Source organism: Rhinolophus sinicus, linkage group LG03 (genome assembly GCF_036562045.2).
Source record: "Rhinolophus sinicus isolate RSC01 linkage group LG03, ASM3656204v1, whole genome shotgun sequence".
Lineage (NCBI taxonomy): Eukaryota > Metazoa > Chordata > Mammalia > Chiroptera > Rhinolophidae > Rhinolophus > Rhinolophus sinicus.
Genome location: NC_133753.1, coordinates 73,272,767 through 73,291,268, shown reverse-complemented (window position 1 = coordinate 73,291,268; position 18,502 = coordinate 73,272,767). Strand labels below are relative to the sequence as shown.

At 43.1% G+C, this 18,502-nt stretch overlaps 1 protein-coding gene across 1 annotated transcript; it reads left to right on the top strand.

The window, feature by feature from the left end:
- Positions 1 to 14,509: 14,509 nt before the first annotated feature.
- LOC141570612 (granzyme B-like) lies at positions 14,510 to 17,840 on the top strand. Its single transcript, XM_074328095.1, has 5 exons — positions 14,510 to 14,723; positions 15,690 to 15,837; positions 16,374 to 16,509; positions 16,715 to 16,975; positions 17,589 to 17,840. The coding sequence occupies exons 1-5, from the start codon at positions 14,534 to 14,536 to the stop codon at positions 17,730 to 17,732; spliced, it is 879 nt and encodes a 292-aa protein (XP_074184196.1). The 5' UTR covers positions 14,510 to 14,533; the 3' UTR covers positions 17,733 to 17,840.
- The last annotated feature ends 662 nt before the right edge of the window (positions 17,841 to 18,502 follow it).

The following is an 18,502-nucleotide window of genomic DNA, read 5'->3' as shown; positions in this document are numbered from 1 at the left end:
GTCAATAATATTGTAATAACTACATATTGTGTGAGGTACATATTGTATAAGCACCATGGTAGATTTATTGGGAGGATCACTTCGTAAATTATATAAACGTCTAACCACTAAATTGTGCACCTGAAGCTAATGTAAAACAATATAGAACGTCAACTGTAATAGAAAATAAATAAATAGGAGCAGAAGTAAGTTGATTGCTCTTCATTTTGTCTGTTTTTAAACTTAAAAAAATGGTTTATTCTATACTAGGCCTCTGCAACCTTATTATCCAACATTTCGAAAATTAATTGTATTTTTTAAATGAAATATATTTACTTGATGCAAAATTTAGTTTTCAAAAGCATAAAAAAATAAAAATACTCCTCTCACCTCCAACTCCTAGCTATCTTGTCTCTCTCCCTGGGAGAAACAAATCAATGATATATTTCTGAGATTTATCCATGTTGATGCATGTAAGTATTTTACATGCTCATTCATTTTAATGGGTGCATAATAATCCAATATATGCAAATAACACAATTTATTTATCTGTTCTCAGGAAATTTAGGTTGGTTCCAATTTTTGTTAATAAAAAAGTTGCAATGAGCATTCTTTACCATGCCTCTATGTTTACATGTGCAATAATTTTCTTAGGGTGTATCTTTAAAGTGGAATGGCCAGGTTATAAAATATGTGTGCCCTCACTTGTCTTTGCTATTGTCCAATTGCTTCATAAATGTATTGTTCCAATAAAACTCCCCAAAATACTTAGTATTATAAAGCTTAATAATTTTTGTCAGTCTACTAGGTGTGAAATGGTAAATCATAGTGGTTTTTATGACCACTTCCCTGACTACTGGTAAGGTTTATTATGTTTTCAAATAATTATTAGCTATTGGAGTTTGCTCTTCTGAGAATTGTTTGTTATTTGTTTTCCTTAAGAATTTAAAGATTTATTTATATATTTTAGATACCAAATTTTCAACAGGCAATTGTAAATATTGTCTCTCAGTCTTAAGTTTTTTGCACTATTATGAAGCCTTTGGTTAAACAGAAGATTTAAATTCTCAAAGACTCCAATTTACTAATTTCTGCCTATTGTCTTGGAATTCCATATATTTTTATGAAAAATAGAAGAAATTAATTTTTGACAAATTTCCTCATTGTTTCTCATAATGCTCAGGCACTCCAGAACCTCTGGATGTGTGATCACCTCAAGATAATTGTTTAAACATATCAGAGAACACTTATCATCTTCAACTGTATGTTTGCATGACTGGCAAATATTGCCTCCTCAGGAAAGTTGTTCCCAACCCCTATAAAAGGTCAGGTTAACCTCTCATAGCCTCTTATAATTTTTTCCCTTCAGAGTACTTTCCACCATTCATAATCATATACGTGTGTTTTGTTTTGCTTTGTTTTGTTGGTTAATGTATTTCTCACTCTTCAAGATTAGAAATTAAATCTGACATTGCTCACCATCTTATTCCCAGTGCTTGGTAGAATGCCACATACAGAGAAAGTACTTAATATATATTTTTTGAATGAAAGAATTGCCCACATTTGGACACTCTCTCTCCATCTGTATTATATTAAAAATCCTTTCCTTTAGGGACTATTTCTCCAGTGTTCCTATGACTTGGCTTCTTCGTGTCAATTCAAACTATGAAAAGTCTCAGAATTTGCAAGAAATAGCATCTCTGTCTCTGATCTAAGGCCCACAGTGATATCTGCAGGAGGTTCCTGCTGTGGCTAGAATGACTAAAGAGTCAAAACGGTTCTTGCGACACAGTGAACCCAGAAGGGTTGTTTGTGGTGATAGCAGTTAATTGCAAGTTTGTGGTTATTGACTAACCAACTAAGTTCTCGGCCTCGACTCATTCCCCCAAGCATTTTGCATTTTTCCTATGACACATTTTCAAGGGATTATTTTATTTTTATTAAATTTAGGGCAATAAAAGGAGTGTCAAGGTTATGCTATGACTGATTAGGTCCATTTGACATGTCTGCCTTCCATCTGGGTGCCATGGCTGCCTTCCACCTGGGTGCCAGGGTTATCACATACGAACCCCACCCATAGTGCTCCCATTGTCTGCCTGTGGCAGGTTTTCCTGGGTATATTGTGTGTTCCCTCCTCCCCTCAGGCTGGCTAGAGTTTGGTTTGGGGACAATATGTCAGATAATAACACTGATATGAAGCAATCAGGTATATGGTGTACTGTCATTTTATATAATGAAGGGAAAACCAGGATGGAAATCACATAGGAAAGAGAGAGTCTGGTGAAATTCCTAAAGATGAAATTCATTCTTCGTATAAAAAGGCAACACTGAGGATACACACTTGTTCTCCACTTGTAGAATGTCATGTTCCAAGAAAGGAAACTTAACGGGGGTAGGTAGTGAAATGCAGGTGGGGACTGTACATCACACCATATAATGTTTTAAAAGGCAAGGAGGATGAGATCAAATATGGGAAATGAAACAGAGAGACAGAAAAAGTAAGAGATAAAGCTTTTTGTTGCACGGATTGAAAAAATAACGCAAAAATGTGCTTGGAGACAACGAGTCAGTTCTAACAATTTCCTCCAAGCCTGATTCCCTGGAGATCCCAAAACGCTCCTGAAAAGTCATTCTCGTTTTTATCACTGAATCTTCAACAGTCTTCTGAGTGTCTACTACGTAATTTATGACATATCTGTTTATTTCTCATTCTTCTCCTTTTTACTCCACATTCATCCTTTGCCTTAAAATCCACATTTTTTTCTGTCTTATCATCTTCGTCATTACCTGACAACATTCAATAAAGCTCTGTATGTGCCTTGTCCCCAAGGCTGTCACTGAGCCCATGATAGCACACATGCAGTTATTCTTTGGCTGTGTCCCTCTCTGGTTAGATAATCATACAACTGTAAAAACAGGGAAAATGAAGCCTGTGGAAAAGCCGAGGGAAACACCACCTCTTGTGGACTGAGCCTCAACTCTTCCTTTGTTACTAAAGTATTTGCCAATAATGGACGTCTCATTTTCCCCATGAGATGCTTGGCCTTTAGAAGGCACAGGCTATGCCTCCTTCCCTCAATGAGGCTGAGAATTTTTAATGTTCTTTATAATGATGCAATGCTGGCTTTACTCTACCAATAGACAGTATTGGGGTAAAATTCCTGGTCAGTCCCCCAGAAACTCATTCTAAAAAGGAATAAGTAAAGGCCTTTCATCATAAACCTTGATTAAACAGAGGGGAGAAATATCCAAAGATTATTAGGAAAGGATACCCCAGGAGAAAAATATTTTAATGGGAGGATATCCAGGGGGATTATCTTGTTTATAATTTATAAGAAGACTCTGAGCTTTAACTTCCAACCTGAGATACAAGGAGAACAAATGCCCAAAATTGCACTTTCCCGCTTTGTCCTATGCTGATGTCTACAGAAAACAGAGCCTAAAGGAAGAAAAAGAGATCGTAGGGCTGCAAACCCTCTCCATCTCTGTACAGACCTGCTTTCTCCCTTGGATCTACTGGATATTCTCCCCCTTTAATCTCTGTAGACTCCCTGAAAGGATGTCACTTGAGATCATTTCCAAATGCAAGCCTCCCAAGGAAAAGAGCTGGGAGGAGAATACTGGTATGACACACTTTGTGTGTGTAAAACAGCTGGAGAGAAGAGCTTTTGTGCATTGTGGTGGGAAAGATGGAAACCTCAGTTTTCTTTCTAGGTGAGGGGTTGATTAAATGGTTTACATAGGTTTTACAGATATTGTTTATTAGATTAAGGAAATTTGTTTCCATTTCGTTGTACTAAAAGGTGTTTTTTTGTTGTTATCATGTGTAGATGTTGAATTTTATCAAATATTTTTCTGTTTACTAAGATAATAAGTTTTTCTTTCAGATGTGTTTGTGTGAAAAATTACATTACTTGATCTAAGCTTAAATGGGATCTGCATTTTCAGTGTAAACTTAACTTGCTTGTATTGTGTTGATCTTTTTATATATTGTTGGGCTAATTTTGAGAGTTCATACTCGTGTAGCGTTTTTGTGTCTATAGCTCATAAATGTGATTGACGTGTAATTTTCCTTTTTTATTCTCTTATTTGTATCAAGGTTATGTCAGCCTTATAAAATGAGATAGTTAGTGTTCCTTTTCTTTCTTTCTTTCTTGCAATAGTTTGTAGGTTAAAAGTTTTCCTTCCTTGAATTTCAGTTGAAATTAACAGTAAAGACATCTAGAAAATTGTTGATTACTAATGCAATTTCTTTGATAGTTCTAGTATTACCTAAGTTTGCAATTTTTTTAAGTAGGTATTAGACAGTGATGTTTCTATTTTGTCTAAAATTTCAAATTTATTAGCATAAGTTTTTTCTAATATTATTGGCTTATCTTTTAGGGTCTACAAGTATTTGTAAAAGTATTCCCCTGTATAGTTCCTGGTATCAAATATTTGTACCTTCTCTCTTTTTTTCTTGATTAGCTACTCCAGAGGTTTGTCAATTTTATTAGCCATTTCAAATAATTAGTCATTGCTTTATTAAACCTCTCTGTTGTATGTTTGCCAAGTTCATTAACTTCTGCTACGTCTTATTATTTCTCCCTCCTACTTCATTGGGTTCATTTCACTTACTAATTGCTAACTTCTTGAGCTATATGATCAGCTCCGTAATTTCAGCCTATTGTAATATATGAGTTTTAAGCCTAAATTTTCCTCTATCCACTTTAGCTGCATTCCACAATTTTTAATAAGTACCGTTATTGTTATTATTTAATTCACTACTTTTTCCATCTCTTTTTAAATTTGTTGATTTGTGGGTGATTTAAAAATATACTTCTTGTTTTCTAATCACCATTTTATTGATTTCTCATTTAATTATGTTGTGACCAGAAAACATTCCAAAGATTTACATCTTTGGAATTTCTCAAGATTCACTTTATGGCCCAGTAAATGATCTATTTATTTATGAAAATACATACTCTGCACTGGGTGGGTGCAATGTTTTAGACATGTCTGTTGGGACCAAGACTGGAGCAAGAGACAGGGTGGAAATCCCCTGCGCACCCCTTGACCCTCACGAGGAGGGGTTTGGCCTCTTCTTCCTCCTCACCTATTGCTAGCACATAACGGGATCCCTGGCCCTATCTACTTGTGTACAGGTAAGCTCCTAGGGATGGAGAACACAGTGATGGAATGCTATTGCACTGTAGTAATGGCTAAGGAAGTGGCCGGGTACGAACCAGAGAATGCTTACGGGCCAGGACCAAGGATGTCCTCTTTCCTTCGTAATGTTCCCAGCAAAAAGGAGAAACAGTTAACCAATGCAACATAATTTTTCAATGTTTGTATTGTATGACAGTAATTCTGCTGCTGGGGTATATTCTATACTCTAAGAACAGAACTCAAACACACACATGGCTGCAATAAACTGTGAGCATAAGATGCTCATCTCAACATTCTCTAAAATTGTCAAAAATTAAAAACAGCCTAAATAACAAGTGGGAAATATTGACTATGGTATATTCACACACTAGAGTATGATACAAACACAAAATATGACCTTTAGGAATCCTATAGAAAACTAGGCTAAAAACACTAATTGGCTACTTCCATTCTCTCGTTACCAATGAAAGAAACTCATTAAAACATCAAGATAACACTTTATCCTTTTGGACTGGAAATGAATTCAAAGAATGACATATTCAGTATAGGCACAGGTATGGAGAAACTGCCATACAGATTTCTTGATATTGAATATATAAACTGGTACAATCTTCTTTTTTCCCTCTTTCTTCCGCCTACCACCACCCCCACCACACTCCAGTTCAAGCCGTTGTTTCTCAGTCTAGTTGTGTAGGACACAGCTCCCTGGCCCATCCTGGTATTATGATCCTTGCGCTGCTCTCCCCCCTGCACCCTCCCTCCCCACGCTGAGGCAGTCGATCACTAGTCTTGGGTTGGCCACTCACAGCAGCTCACAGCAGCTCTAGCCGGCTGCCAGCCACTGGCTACAGGCCACTCACGGCGGCACACGGTAAGCCATGGCAGCTCACGCCAACCTCCGGCTGCTCATGGCAGCCCAACTCCAGGGAGAGCTGTTGTTCACAATCTTAGCTATAGACTGTGCAGCTCACTGGCGCATGTGGGAATCGAACCGGTGACCTCATCGTTAGGAGCACGGTGCTCCAACCACCTTAGCCACCTGGCTGGCTCAGATATAATCTTTTTAGATAGCAACTGCTAATGTGTACAAGTTTTTAAAGATACAAGTATGATTTGAACTAGCAAACCCACTTTATGTATGTATCCTCAGAAAATGAGACAAGTACATAAAGATTATTAATTACACTGCTGAACATACAAGCAAAAAAAAATGGGAACGATCTTGATATAAAGCAAAAGGAGAATCATTAAGGAAAGTTTTATAAGTTCACATGTCACATGCAAGTGACAAACAGAAGCAGCCATTAAAATGATTATTACTATTTTCTGATAGTCATATATAACTAAATAACAAAAGCAGGTGACAAAATCTTATGTATAGAAGCGTGACGACACCAAGATCGCAACAGAGATCATTCCCGACTTCGCTCCCCATGACAAGAAGAACAACTAACAACTATTCATGAACAAGACACCACTGAAAACCTCCTAGACCACGGAAGTGGGGCTGAAGCACCCCGTGTACCACAGAGAGGAACACGAGGAAGCCAGCTCAGTCTTTCCTCTCTCTGCCCACAAGAGGCTCCAGAGGTCTCTTGCGTGTAGTAACATCACACCCACGACATTATCTCTTTTGGATGAAAAAATGGAACACTTCCAGGTTTTCACCAAGATCCTCAACTTCCTGCCCTGAAGAAAGTGATCAATGAGAGCAGGGACTCAATTGAGTTCCTTTTGTGACTGTCCATTTTCTTGAAGGAAGAGGCCAGACCTCCCCGAGTGGAGGCTGCCATGGCCAGAATAAATATCCATTTCTAGATGGGAATGACTGATTTCTCCTTTACATATTGAACAACAGTCACTGGGTACCAGCTCTAGACCAGGCCTGCCTCTGTTCCCTCTGCCCTCATTTCTCCCGTTTTCTGCTTCCTCTTCCCTGCCCACCCCCCACCTCCCACCACCTTTTCATAAACCCTTGCCATGTTATGTCCCAGCTTAGCCTTTTCCCACACATCTTCTGTGGCTGAGCCCCTCACATTCGACTTGTCACATTCGACTCCAGAGCAGCAGTGTATGGGATTGGAAATCAGTTTCCAGTTCTGTAGCCAGTGGAGCCCCACCTCTGGATGAAGGACAGATGCAGGAGGAAAAACACAACCAGGGTCGCCATTTCTTTATGGTTTACATCTAAGGTACTTTATGGGTATAAAGCTCAGTATAAACTCTGCCATGGAAGAGGTGCCATATTTCTTCATCTTCCTTAAATCACATCAGATCACAGAGGCTCACATGGTGCCCGAAAACAATGGTGAACAGCCTTCCAACCCACAGGCCATCATGCTTGCTGCTACATCCTTGGTTTCCAAGCCCAGAGTGACCCTAAAAGTCATCCAGCTCTTAGCTTGCAGCCCTCACATGTGGTGTGAGACTCTTTGTTGACAGTGGGTTGTCCTGTGTCTGGGTCGGTCTAGCCAGGCATGCCAGCAGCCGTCCCCTCCTAGGTCTTGAGGCCAATCTGGGGTGCTTTTTTGAAGCTAGGCTCAGTGACAGTTGTAGATGAATACTCTCCAACCAAAACACACACACACCAATACCAAATTCATGTTCACATGGGGAAATATCTCCTTCAGGGTTCCCATAACCCTCAAAGGCGTGCCTTCTCACATCTTGTTACCCACAAAGACCTCTGTAGCAGAATAGCTTCATCTTGACCACTTTTGTAATGAGGTGAGAACAGCTGACTTCACACAGCTTCTGTTTGAGTGCTGGAAATCCTCCTGAAACAAAGATGGACTAAGATCGTGCTCAGAAAGGGAAAACGGAAAATGAAGAGATCAAAACAAAAACATGCAACTATACACCCAAGCACACATAAATATATGTATGCATATATACATGTGTGTATGTAATCATATAAAAATGTGTATTTATAATAATATGTATATATGCATCTATGTACATAGGTATAAATATAGATATATAATTTCAAAAAGCTACATTGATACATATATAAACCACTTGAGGAAAGGTTTCTATGGTTAACAATGTCTAAAAAGCCTCTGCTATAGTCCAATCTTCTTTCACTAGATGAGAATAATGAGGCCCAGAAATTGGCAATTGAGCTACATAACTGAACAGGAGCCCAGGGCTCCTAACCCCCAGGTCAGGTCCCTTCTGACTGAGCGATAAAGGCTCAGACCTTCGAAGGATGTAAAATGTGCTCTTGCCTACACCCATGATAACCTCACGGGGCCCCAGACTAAGAGGTTTCCCAGCCTCTGCTGCAAAAATTCCCTGGAAAGAAAGCTTCTGGGCAACCTGAGCAGCCATTCCAACAGAAGTCTAAGTGTCAGAACACTCTGCTTTGCTGAGCTAAAGTCTGTCTGCTATGGCTTCCACCACTTCTTAGGGTAGTATAGAGGGCACCTTGCAGCTTGTCAGGCATGCATCGTGTGTGTGTGTGTGTGTGTGTGTGTGTGCACGTGTGTGTGTGTGCATGTGTGTGTATGTGCGTGTGTGTGTGCGTGTGTGTGTACAAACTTTCCATACCCATGTGACCTTGGGCACATCACTTAGTATCGCTGAGTCTGTTTCATTTGAAAATATGATTAATGAAAATGCCCATGCAGAAGGTGGAAAGTTCAATGAGATAACACATGTAAATTATATATGCTTTGGAACACAGTAAGGTACGGATTCATATTAATGCCCTTTGCCTTTCCTGTTCCCTGATTTCCCCCATGCTGTATTTGTATTTAAAAAAAAAAAAAAAAGGCTCCGAAATGTCAGCCTCAAATTATTTGAAGATAGCTGCGATGCACACCCACCTCCCAGCTCTCTTTTCCCTGCACGAGTCAGCTGGGAGTTGATTTATGAGTGAAGACCCTCTCCTCTGAGACACTCAGCAAAGCCCAGAGTAGACACCTTCTTGAGACCAGACTTCCCCCTTCCATGTGTTATAATCTCTATGGGGTCAAGAAAAGAGCCTTAACCTCTACTCCTGTGAGATTGTGGCAAAGATGAGATTTCTGGGAGAATGGGGCCAAGCCATGGACACAAACCAATGCTAGTCACACTGATTCTGGTGCCCGTTATGTCCTCAGGGGTTACCAAGTACTGCTACGCATAGGTACTTATGTGGAGGTATTTAAGGTGCTTGTAGCTGCACAACCAGTCTTAGCATATGATGCTAAAGGGACCAGAGGGCTGACTCCTAAAAGCCTTAAAGGTAGAGTTCAATGCCTTGGTGAATTGTACATGGTCCAATAATAGATTGAGCCTCAGTCTTCCAGACTTAAAAACCTGAGACAAGGGAACATAAAAAATGTCTACAGTTTTGCAATCACATGATGGAGTTTCTGGCAAATGACTGAGCATAGAAAACACAGAGAGAGTAATATAGTCATTGGTGTTACGGTAAATCTCCTGCCACATTTCCATTGGTAAAATGCTCTCAGAGGCCCAACAGGTCTCTACAATACTTCATTTCTCATGAGTAGACGGAAGCGCTGTCTGGGACGGTCCTGAGCGTCTGCTTTGTTCGCATATGGTTCCAGTGTTGCTTCCTAGTATTCAGTCAAAAACAGGGGAACTTAGTAGCAGAGGGGTAACTACAACTAGGATATGTCATAGCAAGATTGGAGAACAGAGAGGGGATGTGACACAAAAATTCGTAGGTGTGAATTAGATTTCCAAATGTAACAGTTTGTTACATCTGACCCAAGCTGTGAAATAGAAAGACCCACCTGTTTTGCAATCATCTCCTAGAGGTTCTGGTAAATGATTCAGCAGTATTTCTCTTACCTACCCCAAACCAAACCAATAGTCACATCCCGTAAACACATGGTGAGAAAGTGCACACCACTAGCCCCTGAGCAAGATGGGAATAGAAAGAACCCATTTGCTCCAGAAGGGGAAGGTATGACCCTTAGGCCTTGTGGAAACAAAATGCTTTGAGCAAAAGAAATGGCCTTGGTGGGCAAAGTTCCTGGGGAGATAAAGATCCTTTGGTGAGGGAGTTGGGGAGGGGGTTCTTAAATGTTATCTAAGGTCACATCAAATGCAACATGACAACCCAAAACATCACTACTTTCCAATTCTCTCCCACCCAGAAGAGCGGTCAACAGCAACTGACTTTTCTGGGCCTGCATTTTTCCACTGATCCCCAGTTCGGTGGGGACGGGTACACTGTCCTGCCCAAGCCCACTTCTCCTCCCATTCCTCTAGAGTCATCTTTCCACTCATCACACCAGACATTTACACACTCCAGAGTTTTACTGAATTACCCCCAATCCAACTTACAGACCTTGTTTATTCTTGGTGGCTGAGCAACGACTGGTGTAGGCAACAGGGGAAAATCAAAGGGTGCTCTGGTTGATGCCAAAACTCTGCCAATCTCACAGATGTATATCTGTCCTATAGACATTTTGTCTCCCATCCCTGCCCTCTCTCCCCCATCCTTGTACTACCCAGGCCAGGTGGAAGAACAACCCTCACCGCTTCAACACATACCTAGGTTCTCCTTCACTGACAGGTCTCTCTCTCTCAAAACTGTTTTTGATGTGAACACCCCAGAAATTATGTGACTATCATCCCAGCCTCCTGATAGCAATGCAGAGATAACCCCTAACTGAAGCAGGAATATCTTCTCAACAGCACGGCTGAGTCTCATGGTCAAATGAAATCAGCTAGGGCCAAGTTTCAGTCCCTTATGCCTCTAGGTTCTGATTTTAGGTATAACTTAAAGAGAATGAACAGGCTCAGGGAAGTTGGCTGACAGCGGCAGCCTCAAATGCCATGTACGAGTGTGGCAATGTCATCTGATTCTGCCATTGTCATTGCCTACAAGGAATGGTCCTGCCCACTTCCAATAAGTAGTAGATGTGATTCAGTGAGAGGCCAAGGCCCAAGGGAATTGTCCCTCATGGGCCAGGCATGACATTCTCCTGCACTTTGAGGAAGAACAGCAGGGGAATAAAGGATAAGAGCAGAAGAATGTGATCCAAATGACCTTTTCTGTTACAATATTGTAGCCACTGAGGTTCCTTTCTCTTCTAAGAGAACCAGAGTCCCACATTAGAGATATAGACAGAAACTTTTATTCTTCAATACCCACTTAATTTTTCCCCAGATTCTTTGAACAAAATAAGAAATGATGGTGTTTATAAATCTGTGGATAAGATCACAGACTATGAAATCACATCCCTGCATTCTAATCTCCATTCTGATGAGCTGAATTATATAGAACAAGGCCCTTACCTTCTCAGTGTCTTGCTTTCTCAATTATGAATTGGAAGAAAATCAGTAGCTAGCTCAGAGGGTGGACTGAGGATCTATGGTCAGTGATCAATACATAGCCAGCATTGAGATGTTAGATATTATTTTCTCATTTGTTCAATAATCTAATCATATCTTCTTTTCCAGATGTTTATTATTATTGATATTCATGTTTATTAATAATGTTCATTATTAATTTTACTTAGACACAGATTCTTAAATTTATAAGTCACAAATGGATTCCACCATCTTTTAGTCTGACTGTTTAGTCACATCTAGGAAGAAATATATTCTCCCCAGTGAGGCTTTCTCCAGATTTTTCATTGGGAAGTTACCTGTTTCACACTCTTTTCCACATGTCACCGCAGGAAGCTTTCCTCTACCTTAAATTGGTATTTCTACTTCTGGATTTGGGAAAACTTTCCTACACAGCCTTGGGCATTTGACTACCATTACAGTTTAAAGAAAAATTTCCCTGAACTCCCCCACCCTCTCCCTTTTCAGCCTAGCATATCAAGGTGGCTGTGTTGGGGGCCCCAGCCCAACTCTCAAAGAACCAATCCAAACAGTGACGGGGGATAGGAATGAGAATTGTGAGATAGGTCAACATATCTCCAAGAAAGATACACAAATGACCAGCAAACACAGAAAAATGTGCTAAATCTCATTAGTCATTAAGAAAATGTAAATCAAAACCACTATGACATACCACTTCATACCTACTAGAATGGCTATAATCAAAACATGAAAAATAACAAGTGTTGACAAGTTTGTGGGGAAATAGAAACACTTGTACATTCCTGGTGAGAATATAAAATAGTGCAACCACTGCAATAAACAGTTCAGTGATACCTCAAAATCTTAAACACAGGATTACCGTACGACCCAGCAGTTCCCTCCTAGGTACACAGGTGTATCCAAGGGAAATGAAAACATGTCATCCACACAGAAGTCTGTTCACAATATTTATAGCAGCATTAGTCACAAGAGCCAAAAAGTACAAACAACCTAAATGTTTATTAACGGTTAATGGAGAAATTGTGCCATATACATGCAATGGAATACTATTTGGCCATAAAAAAGGAAAAAAAATACTGATACATGCTACAACTTGGATGAACCTCAAAATCATTATGCTAAGTGAAGAAGCCAGACACAACAGGTCACATTGTATGACTCATTTTACATGAACTATCCAGAATATGCAAATCCATAGAGACAGAAAGAAGATTAGTGGTTGCCAGGCTTGGGATGGGGGGCGGGTGGGAGAGGGAGAATGGGAAGTGACTCAGTGCCCAAGTTAACCCACAACTTAATGGGTCCACAGCTCAATGGGTATGGACAAAATGTTTTCATGGAGTCATGGAAAAGTTTTGAAACTAGAGAGAGGTGGTAGTTGCATGCACTAAATGCTACTTAATTGTACACTTTCAAATAGTTAATTTTATGTTACGAGAATTTCACCTCAATTTTTAATAAAGGTCATAACATAGTCTTCCGTTCAGCATAATCCCTTTTAAATTTTAAAAATGAAGATATAAATGAGGGTAAAATATATTAGATCAAGATATTAAAGATGATTGTCAATGAATAATCAGAAACCAGATCATTTTCATTGTTTCTCTTGATAGAATTATTTGTTTAATTTTCCAATAATTCCAGAAATTAATTCCAGGCTCATTTTTTAATAACTAGTAAAGAGAGACTATAGTATTATTGAATAATAGATTTTTAAGATATGGGGGAAATGCTTACATCGTAGGGTTAACTGAGGATAAAAGAATATTGCATTGTATATATAATATGATCCCATGTATTTAAAATGCACTTCTTATAGTAACAGTCTATGTGTGGGAGATAGGCAAATGAGTGATACTTTTCCTGTCTACTCTTCCAAATTTTCTTAATGAACGTATAGTACCACCATAATCACAGAAGTATTTTTATCTTTAAAATGTCTACTACTAGGCAAGCTAAATTCAAAAAGGTAGAGTATGAAAGGAGAACATTTACACTAAAATTATGCATTTTGATACATAATATTCCTCATAGAAAAATTGTAAACACAGAAAATGCAAAAATGGAAATTTAAATTACCAGAATCTAACCACTCAGAGATACTTAGTTGTTCTTTGAACAGAATTGGGCTTGGGCTGTTCAGAAACAAAGGTCCATTACGGTATAGTGAGGTCATCAGCATAATTTGTTTATCAAGTGGGAACCTATTATGTGCCAAGCCTGCTATTTCAGAAGTGTGGCTCTCTGGACAGAGGACAGAGAATACTACAGGACAATTACTGGCATTTGGTTGCCGAGCACGCTTTCTCATTTCACGTGGTATTGGCAGTTTAGCAATCTGAACTTCCTTTGGGAAACCAGCCCTTTCCCAGTCTTAGTTCTAGTTCGAGTGCCTTGAGTGAGACCAACCCCAGTCTGCCCAAACTAGGAATGACCTAGGCTTAAGTCAATCAGTGGATTCAACTTGTAGGGCCACAGAGATTCATTACTTTAGGCCAATACACATCAAGTGCAGGACTTTTGTTAAAAATATTGACAGGAGAGATGGACTCTATCTCGCTGAGCTTTTGCAAATTAACAGGAGATGTTAAAAATCCCTAGGAAGGAAGCTGTGGTGATGAATGAGCTGCTGTATCAGTTTAGTAGATGAGGTCCATGCTCTCTCACTGTCTTGTGCATCCCTCCACCATGGCCCTTCCCATACAGTACTCTGGTCACTGATGTTTCTGTCTCCTCCACCAGATGGCCAGCTCTGTAAAGGAAGGAGACACAGCTCCAACACATTTCATTGTAGCACAGAGAAGGGCCTAAACACACATCTGTAAAAGAAATTATCTTGATGGACTTGGTAGCATGGAAATAAGGCATTGGTGGTTCTATCACTGGGGACTCAGGTGTCAGGGTTCCAGCACCTCTACTGGTCAATACCACATCCTACAATCCCCACCTCAGACCCTTGGGTTCCTACTCTGGGCTGGAACAAGATGTCTGCTCTGAGTCATCAGCTGTGGCTACTGATGTGGTCTATGCCTAATTCTCACACAACCACCCAGAGAACGTCATCAGGCAGGAGGTGTGAGCGCAGGGAAGCTTTCATAGAGAGCCTTCTAGAATGAAGCACTATATAACCAGAGAGGAACTCGAGGTCCCTGAGCCCACCTGCACCTCCTTCCTCTCCCAGGGGCTAAAAGAGAGCACGGAGGAAAACCAGCAATCCAATCTGGGCAGCTTTCCTGGGAAGATGTGGCCGTTCCTGCTCCTGCTTCTGTTGGCCTTTCTACTGCCCCCCAGGGCAGAGGCAGGTGAGTGACAATCCCCACTCTCACTCCCACAGAGGGCGCAGACCTCTTCCCCTTCTGCACATCCCTGATCCATCTACCCACCAGGAATGTTCTGAACCCCAGCTCCTGTCCCATCTCAGGTCCCCACGCATGACGCTGGATAAGCTACCAGCATAAAAGGCAGGGCAGAAGGCTGTTCTCAAGAAAATCCAGTGGGTTCTATTTCCTCCCCAGGCCCTACCTTCGCCATTTGGAAAGGGGAACTTTCCTAGAATTGCCTGGCTGAGGGTGGAAAACTGGACAACAGTCCCAGCCTCCATGTCTGGGATGAGACAGGTGCTCTCCTCAGTGTCTGCTTAGGAAGGAAGCCCAGAGCTCAGCACACCCCAGAGTTACTGGGGTCCCTGTGCCCAGAAGAGTGCTCTTGCCTTAGCTCAGTCCCAAGGCCCCTCATTCCCTTTCTTCAATTCTGCTTTTCTTCCCAGGCCTTTAACGGCTCCTCTCTTTCAAGGATGGGCCACTGATTTTGGTAAAGCCAAACTTCTCTGCTTTCCAGGATCCCACAGCACTGCCCCTATCAAACCTCCTCAAGAGGTCCATTGTTGGCTTCATGCAGCCAATAAACACTTATTGGGCATAAACCCAGAGCCCTGAACTTAAGTCTGGCCACTAGATAGCAGTATTGTTCTAGACTTCAGGGAACCACAGAACCTCAGAAACTCACTTGAAACCAAGCAATGTCCAGAGACGAATTTTCAGGAGTCTCTAGGACTTTGCTGTCCCAGAGACAGTTATGCTCACCTCCAACTAACTGTGAAGAAAAACTCACAGACAAAGCCCACTGCTCTTCCCTTTTGAAAGAGAAATGTGAGACGCTCCGAGCTCGAGACCAGCCGAGGCTCCCTAGTCCCCAGCAGTTTAGAGTTAAGTCAGTATCTTCCTGGTGACTCAGTGAGTGCACAGAAGCACAACAAACTTTTCCTTCAGAGGAGATCATCGGGGGACATGAGGCCAAGCCCCACTCCCGCCCCTACATGGCCTACATTCAGTTTCTGGATAAGGGAACACAGAAAAGATGCGGAGGTGTCCTTGTGCGAGAGAACTTTGTTCTGACAGCTGCTCACTGCAGCGGAAGGTGAGGGGCAGCAGCAAGCCTACTCCCCCCCCGCCCCCAGACACCTACAGGGTCCCCTGTCCTTCCCCAGGGGCTGCAGCCCAGGTGAGCTCCCCGGGCTCCTGCTAACTCAAGTCCACAAGAGCTCTTCACAGGAGCCATCTGAGAGTGTGACAGGATGATGAAAAACTGAGAAATAGGACATTGGGCAAGCTGGGCTCAGAGGGTCAGAGGTGAGAACAAGTAGCAAGCTGAGAAGAGAGGGACCACACGGGCCAAATCCAGCAATGGAGGAGGATGAAAGTGTGCATTAGGGTAAACATGCAAACTCAGGCAATGTCATGATACTGCCTGAGGGCAAGAGACAGCTCCCAGAAGCCCTACCCTCAGTGTCCTTGAGAAGCAGAGAGGACACTCAGCTCCTGGCCCTCCTGTTGCCTCGATTTCCCCTAACTGCAGCCCTGGCTCACCTCAGCTGTCACCTACCCTTCAGGGCTCATGGGCTGTATGTCCTGAGACCCCGCGCCCCCCACACTCCCACTCTGCTCTTTGTGCAGCTCAATCAATGTCACCCTGGGGGCCCACAACATCAAGAAACAGGAGAAGACCCAGCAGGTCTTCCAGGTGACAAAAGCCATCCCCCACCCAGACTATAATCCCAAGAAAATCTCCAATGACATCATGTTACTGCAGGTAAGGAAACCTCCTCCTGCGTTTGCTCTCCAGGGTCCAGATTGTTTCAATTCTCACTGTGACCTCTTCCTTCCATCTTGCCCATCCTAGCCACCTGACTAGTCTCATTGCCTCGGGGGGGGGGGGGGGAGACAATGCAGCCCCATCGCATGTCCAGGCCCTGGGTCACTGGCTGCCCTGGGCTGTCTTGCCTCTTCCTCATCAGCTGAAGAAAAATATCAAGAAAACTAAAGCTGTGAAGCCTCTCCGCCTACCCAGGAGCAAGGACTCAGTGAAGCCAGGTCAGAAGTGCAGTGTGGCCGGCTGGGGAAAGGTCACCCCAATGGGAACGTTAGCAAACACTCTACAGGAAGTGGAGCTGACTGTGCAAGAGGATTGGGAGTGTGAAAGCTACTTACCAAATTATTATGACCCTGCCATTCAACTCTGCGTGGGGAACCCGACAGAAAGGAAGGCTTCCTTTCAGGTGAGATTGAGTGTGGCTAACTTGGATCTGGGGAGAGAGCTGTTTGGGGAAGGATGGGGATGTGGAGACCCAAGGAGTGGGGAACTCCACCCGTCAGCCTGTGATCTTTCTCCCCGGAAAGCCAACGGAGAGCAGCCAGAGCTGGGAGAAATAGGGCCTCTGAGACCCAAGCAAGGGCCCCTGATCAATCTATACATGGTCCTCCTCCAGAGGATGATTCTGTAATTCTCTGGCACACACTGAGGCACAGCGCTTGTATAACTGTGCTCCCTGCGTGAGCAGAGTTGTCACCCACCCTGGTTAACGGGCTCGTCCTCCATGCTAAGTGTCAGCCCCAGCCGCCTGCTTTCATGTCCTTACACAGTAGACGAGCCACAGTCCCACAGCACCTGTAGAGGAAGAGCATCCGGGACCTGGGAGAGGAGAGGGAACTGACACCTGGGGTGAAGTGAAGCTGTGACAATGTCCAAGCTGAGGGTCCCACAGTGGCCTGCCGCCCTCTGGTCTCCCACATGGCAGCCAGGCGAGGTGGCCTTCTCTGAGAGGGGGCGTGGGATGGCAGAGAGGGCAGGACCAGGAGAAGAGCTGCTCAGTCCCCCCCGTCTGTCTGCAGGGAGACTCCGGGGGCCCTCTCGTGTGCCAACGTGTGATCCAGGGAATCGTCTCCTATGGAAGAAAAAATGGGACGTCTCCCCGTGCCTACACCAAAGTCTCAAGTTTCCTGCCCTGGATAAAGGAAACCATGAACAAAGCCTGACTTCAGGAACCACAATGTCTTCTCGAGCGAATCCAGAATCACACTGTGGGGGTAGGAGAGGGCAGGTGGTGCCAGCACCCTAATAAATGTGTCTTAGCTGAGTGGGAAGAGCTGGTTTCTTGTTTATTCGTTGACCCTGATTCACAGCACCAGCTGTATGCGTAGATGGCCAAGGGAGCAATTCTACTGTTTTCTGCTTCCTCTTCTTCCCCATGCCCCCACCATCTCCCCCAAACCCCATGCGAAGCAGTTACCCAGCTCCTTCTTACCCACACGTGTACCTCCAGGGCTGCCCTGTGCCAGGGCTGAAGCTGAACCCCATCAGGAGAAAACGGGAGTCTCTCGGGTGCTGGGGCTCAGCTTGAACTGCTTACCTCCTTCCCCTGTGTGACATGGCAGAGAGGAAGGGGTAACACCCTGTGCATTGGACGCCAAGCCTGGGGCTGCAGCTTAAGGGCATCGTCCCCCTACACCAGGGACAGAAAAACCCTCCTGAGCAGGACATACTCTCCCACAGCCAGGGACGCTGGCAGAGTTGAGGGGGCGATGGGCCTTGAGAAGCTCTCATTCTCACCAAGGCTCACTCTTTCCTTGCCCGACTCTGTCCTCCTCTGAGCTCAGAGCAGAGCTTGGCCTCCAGGACCCTGATGTCCCTCCTTCTGCATCCTGCTTACCATTGAGAGGTCTCAGAGTCTACCAACTCCTGTCCCCTCCAGATCTGAGGTGGCAACTTCCCATGTCCCTCCCACCTAGGACACCCAGAGCTCCGT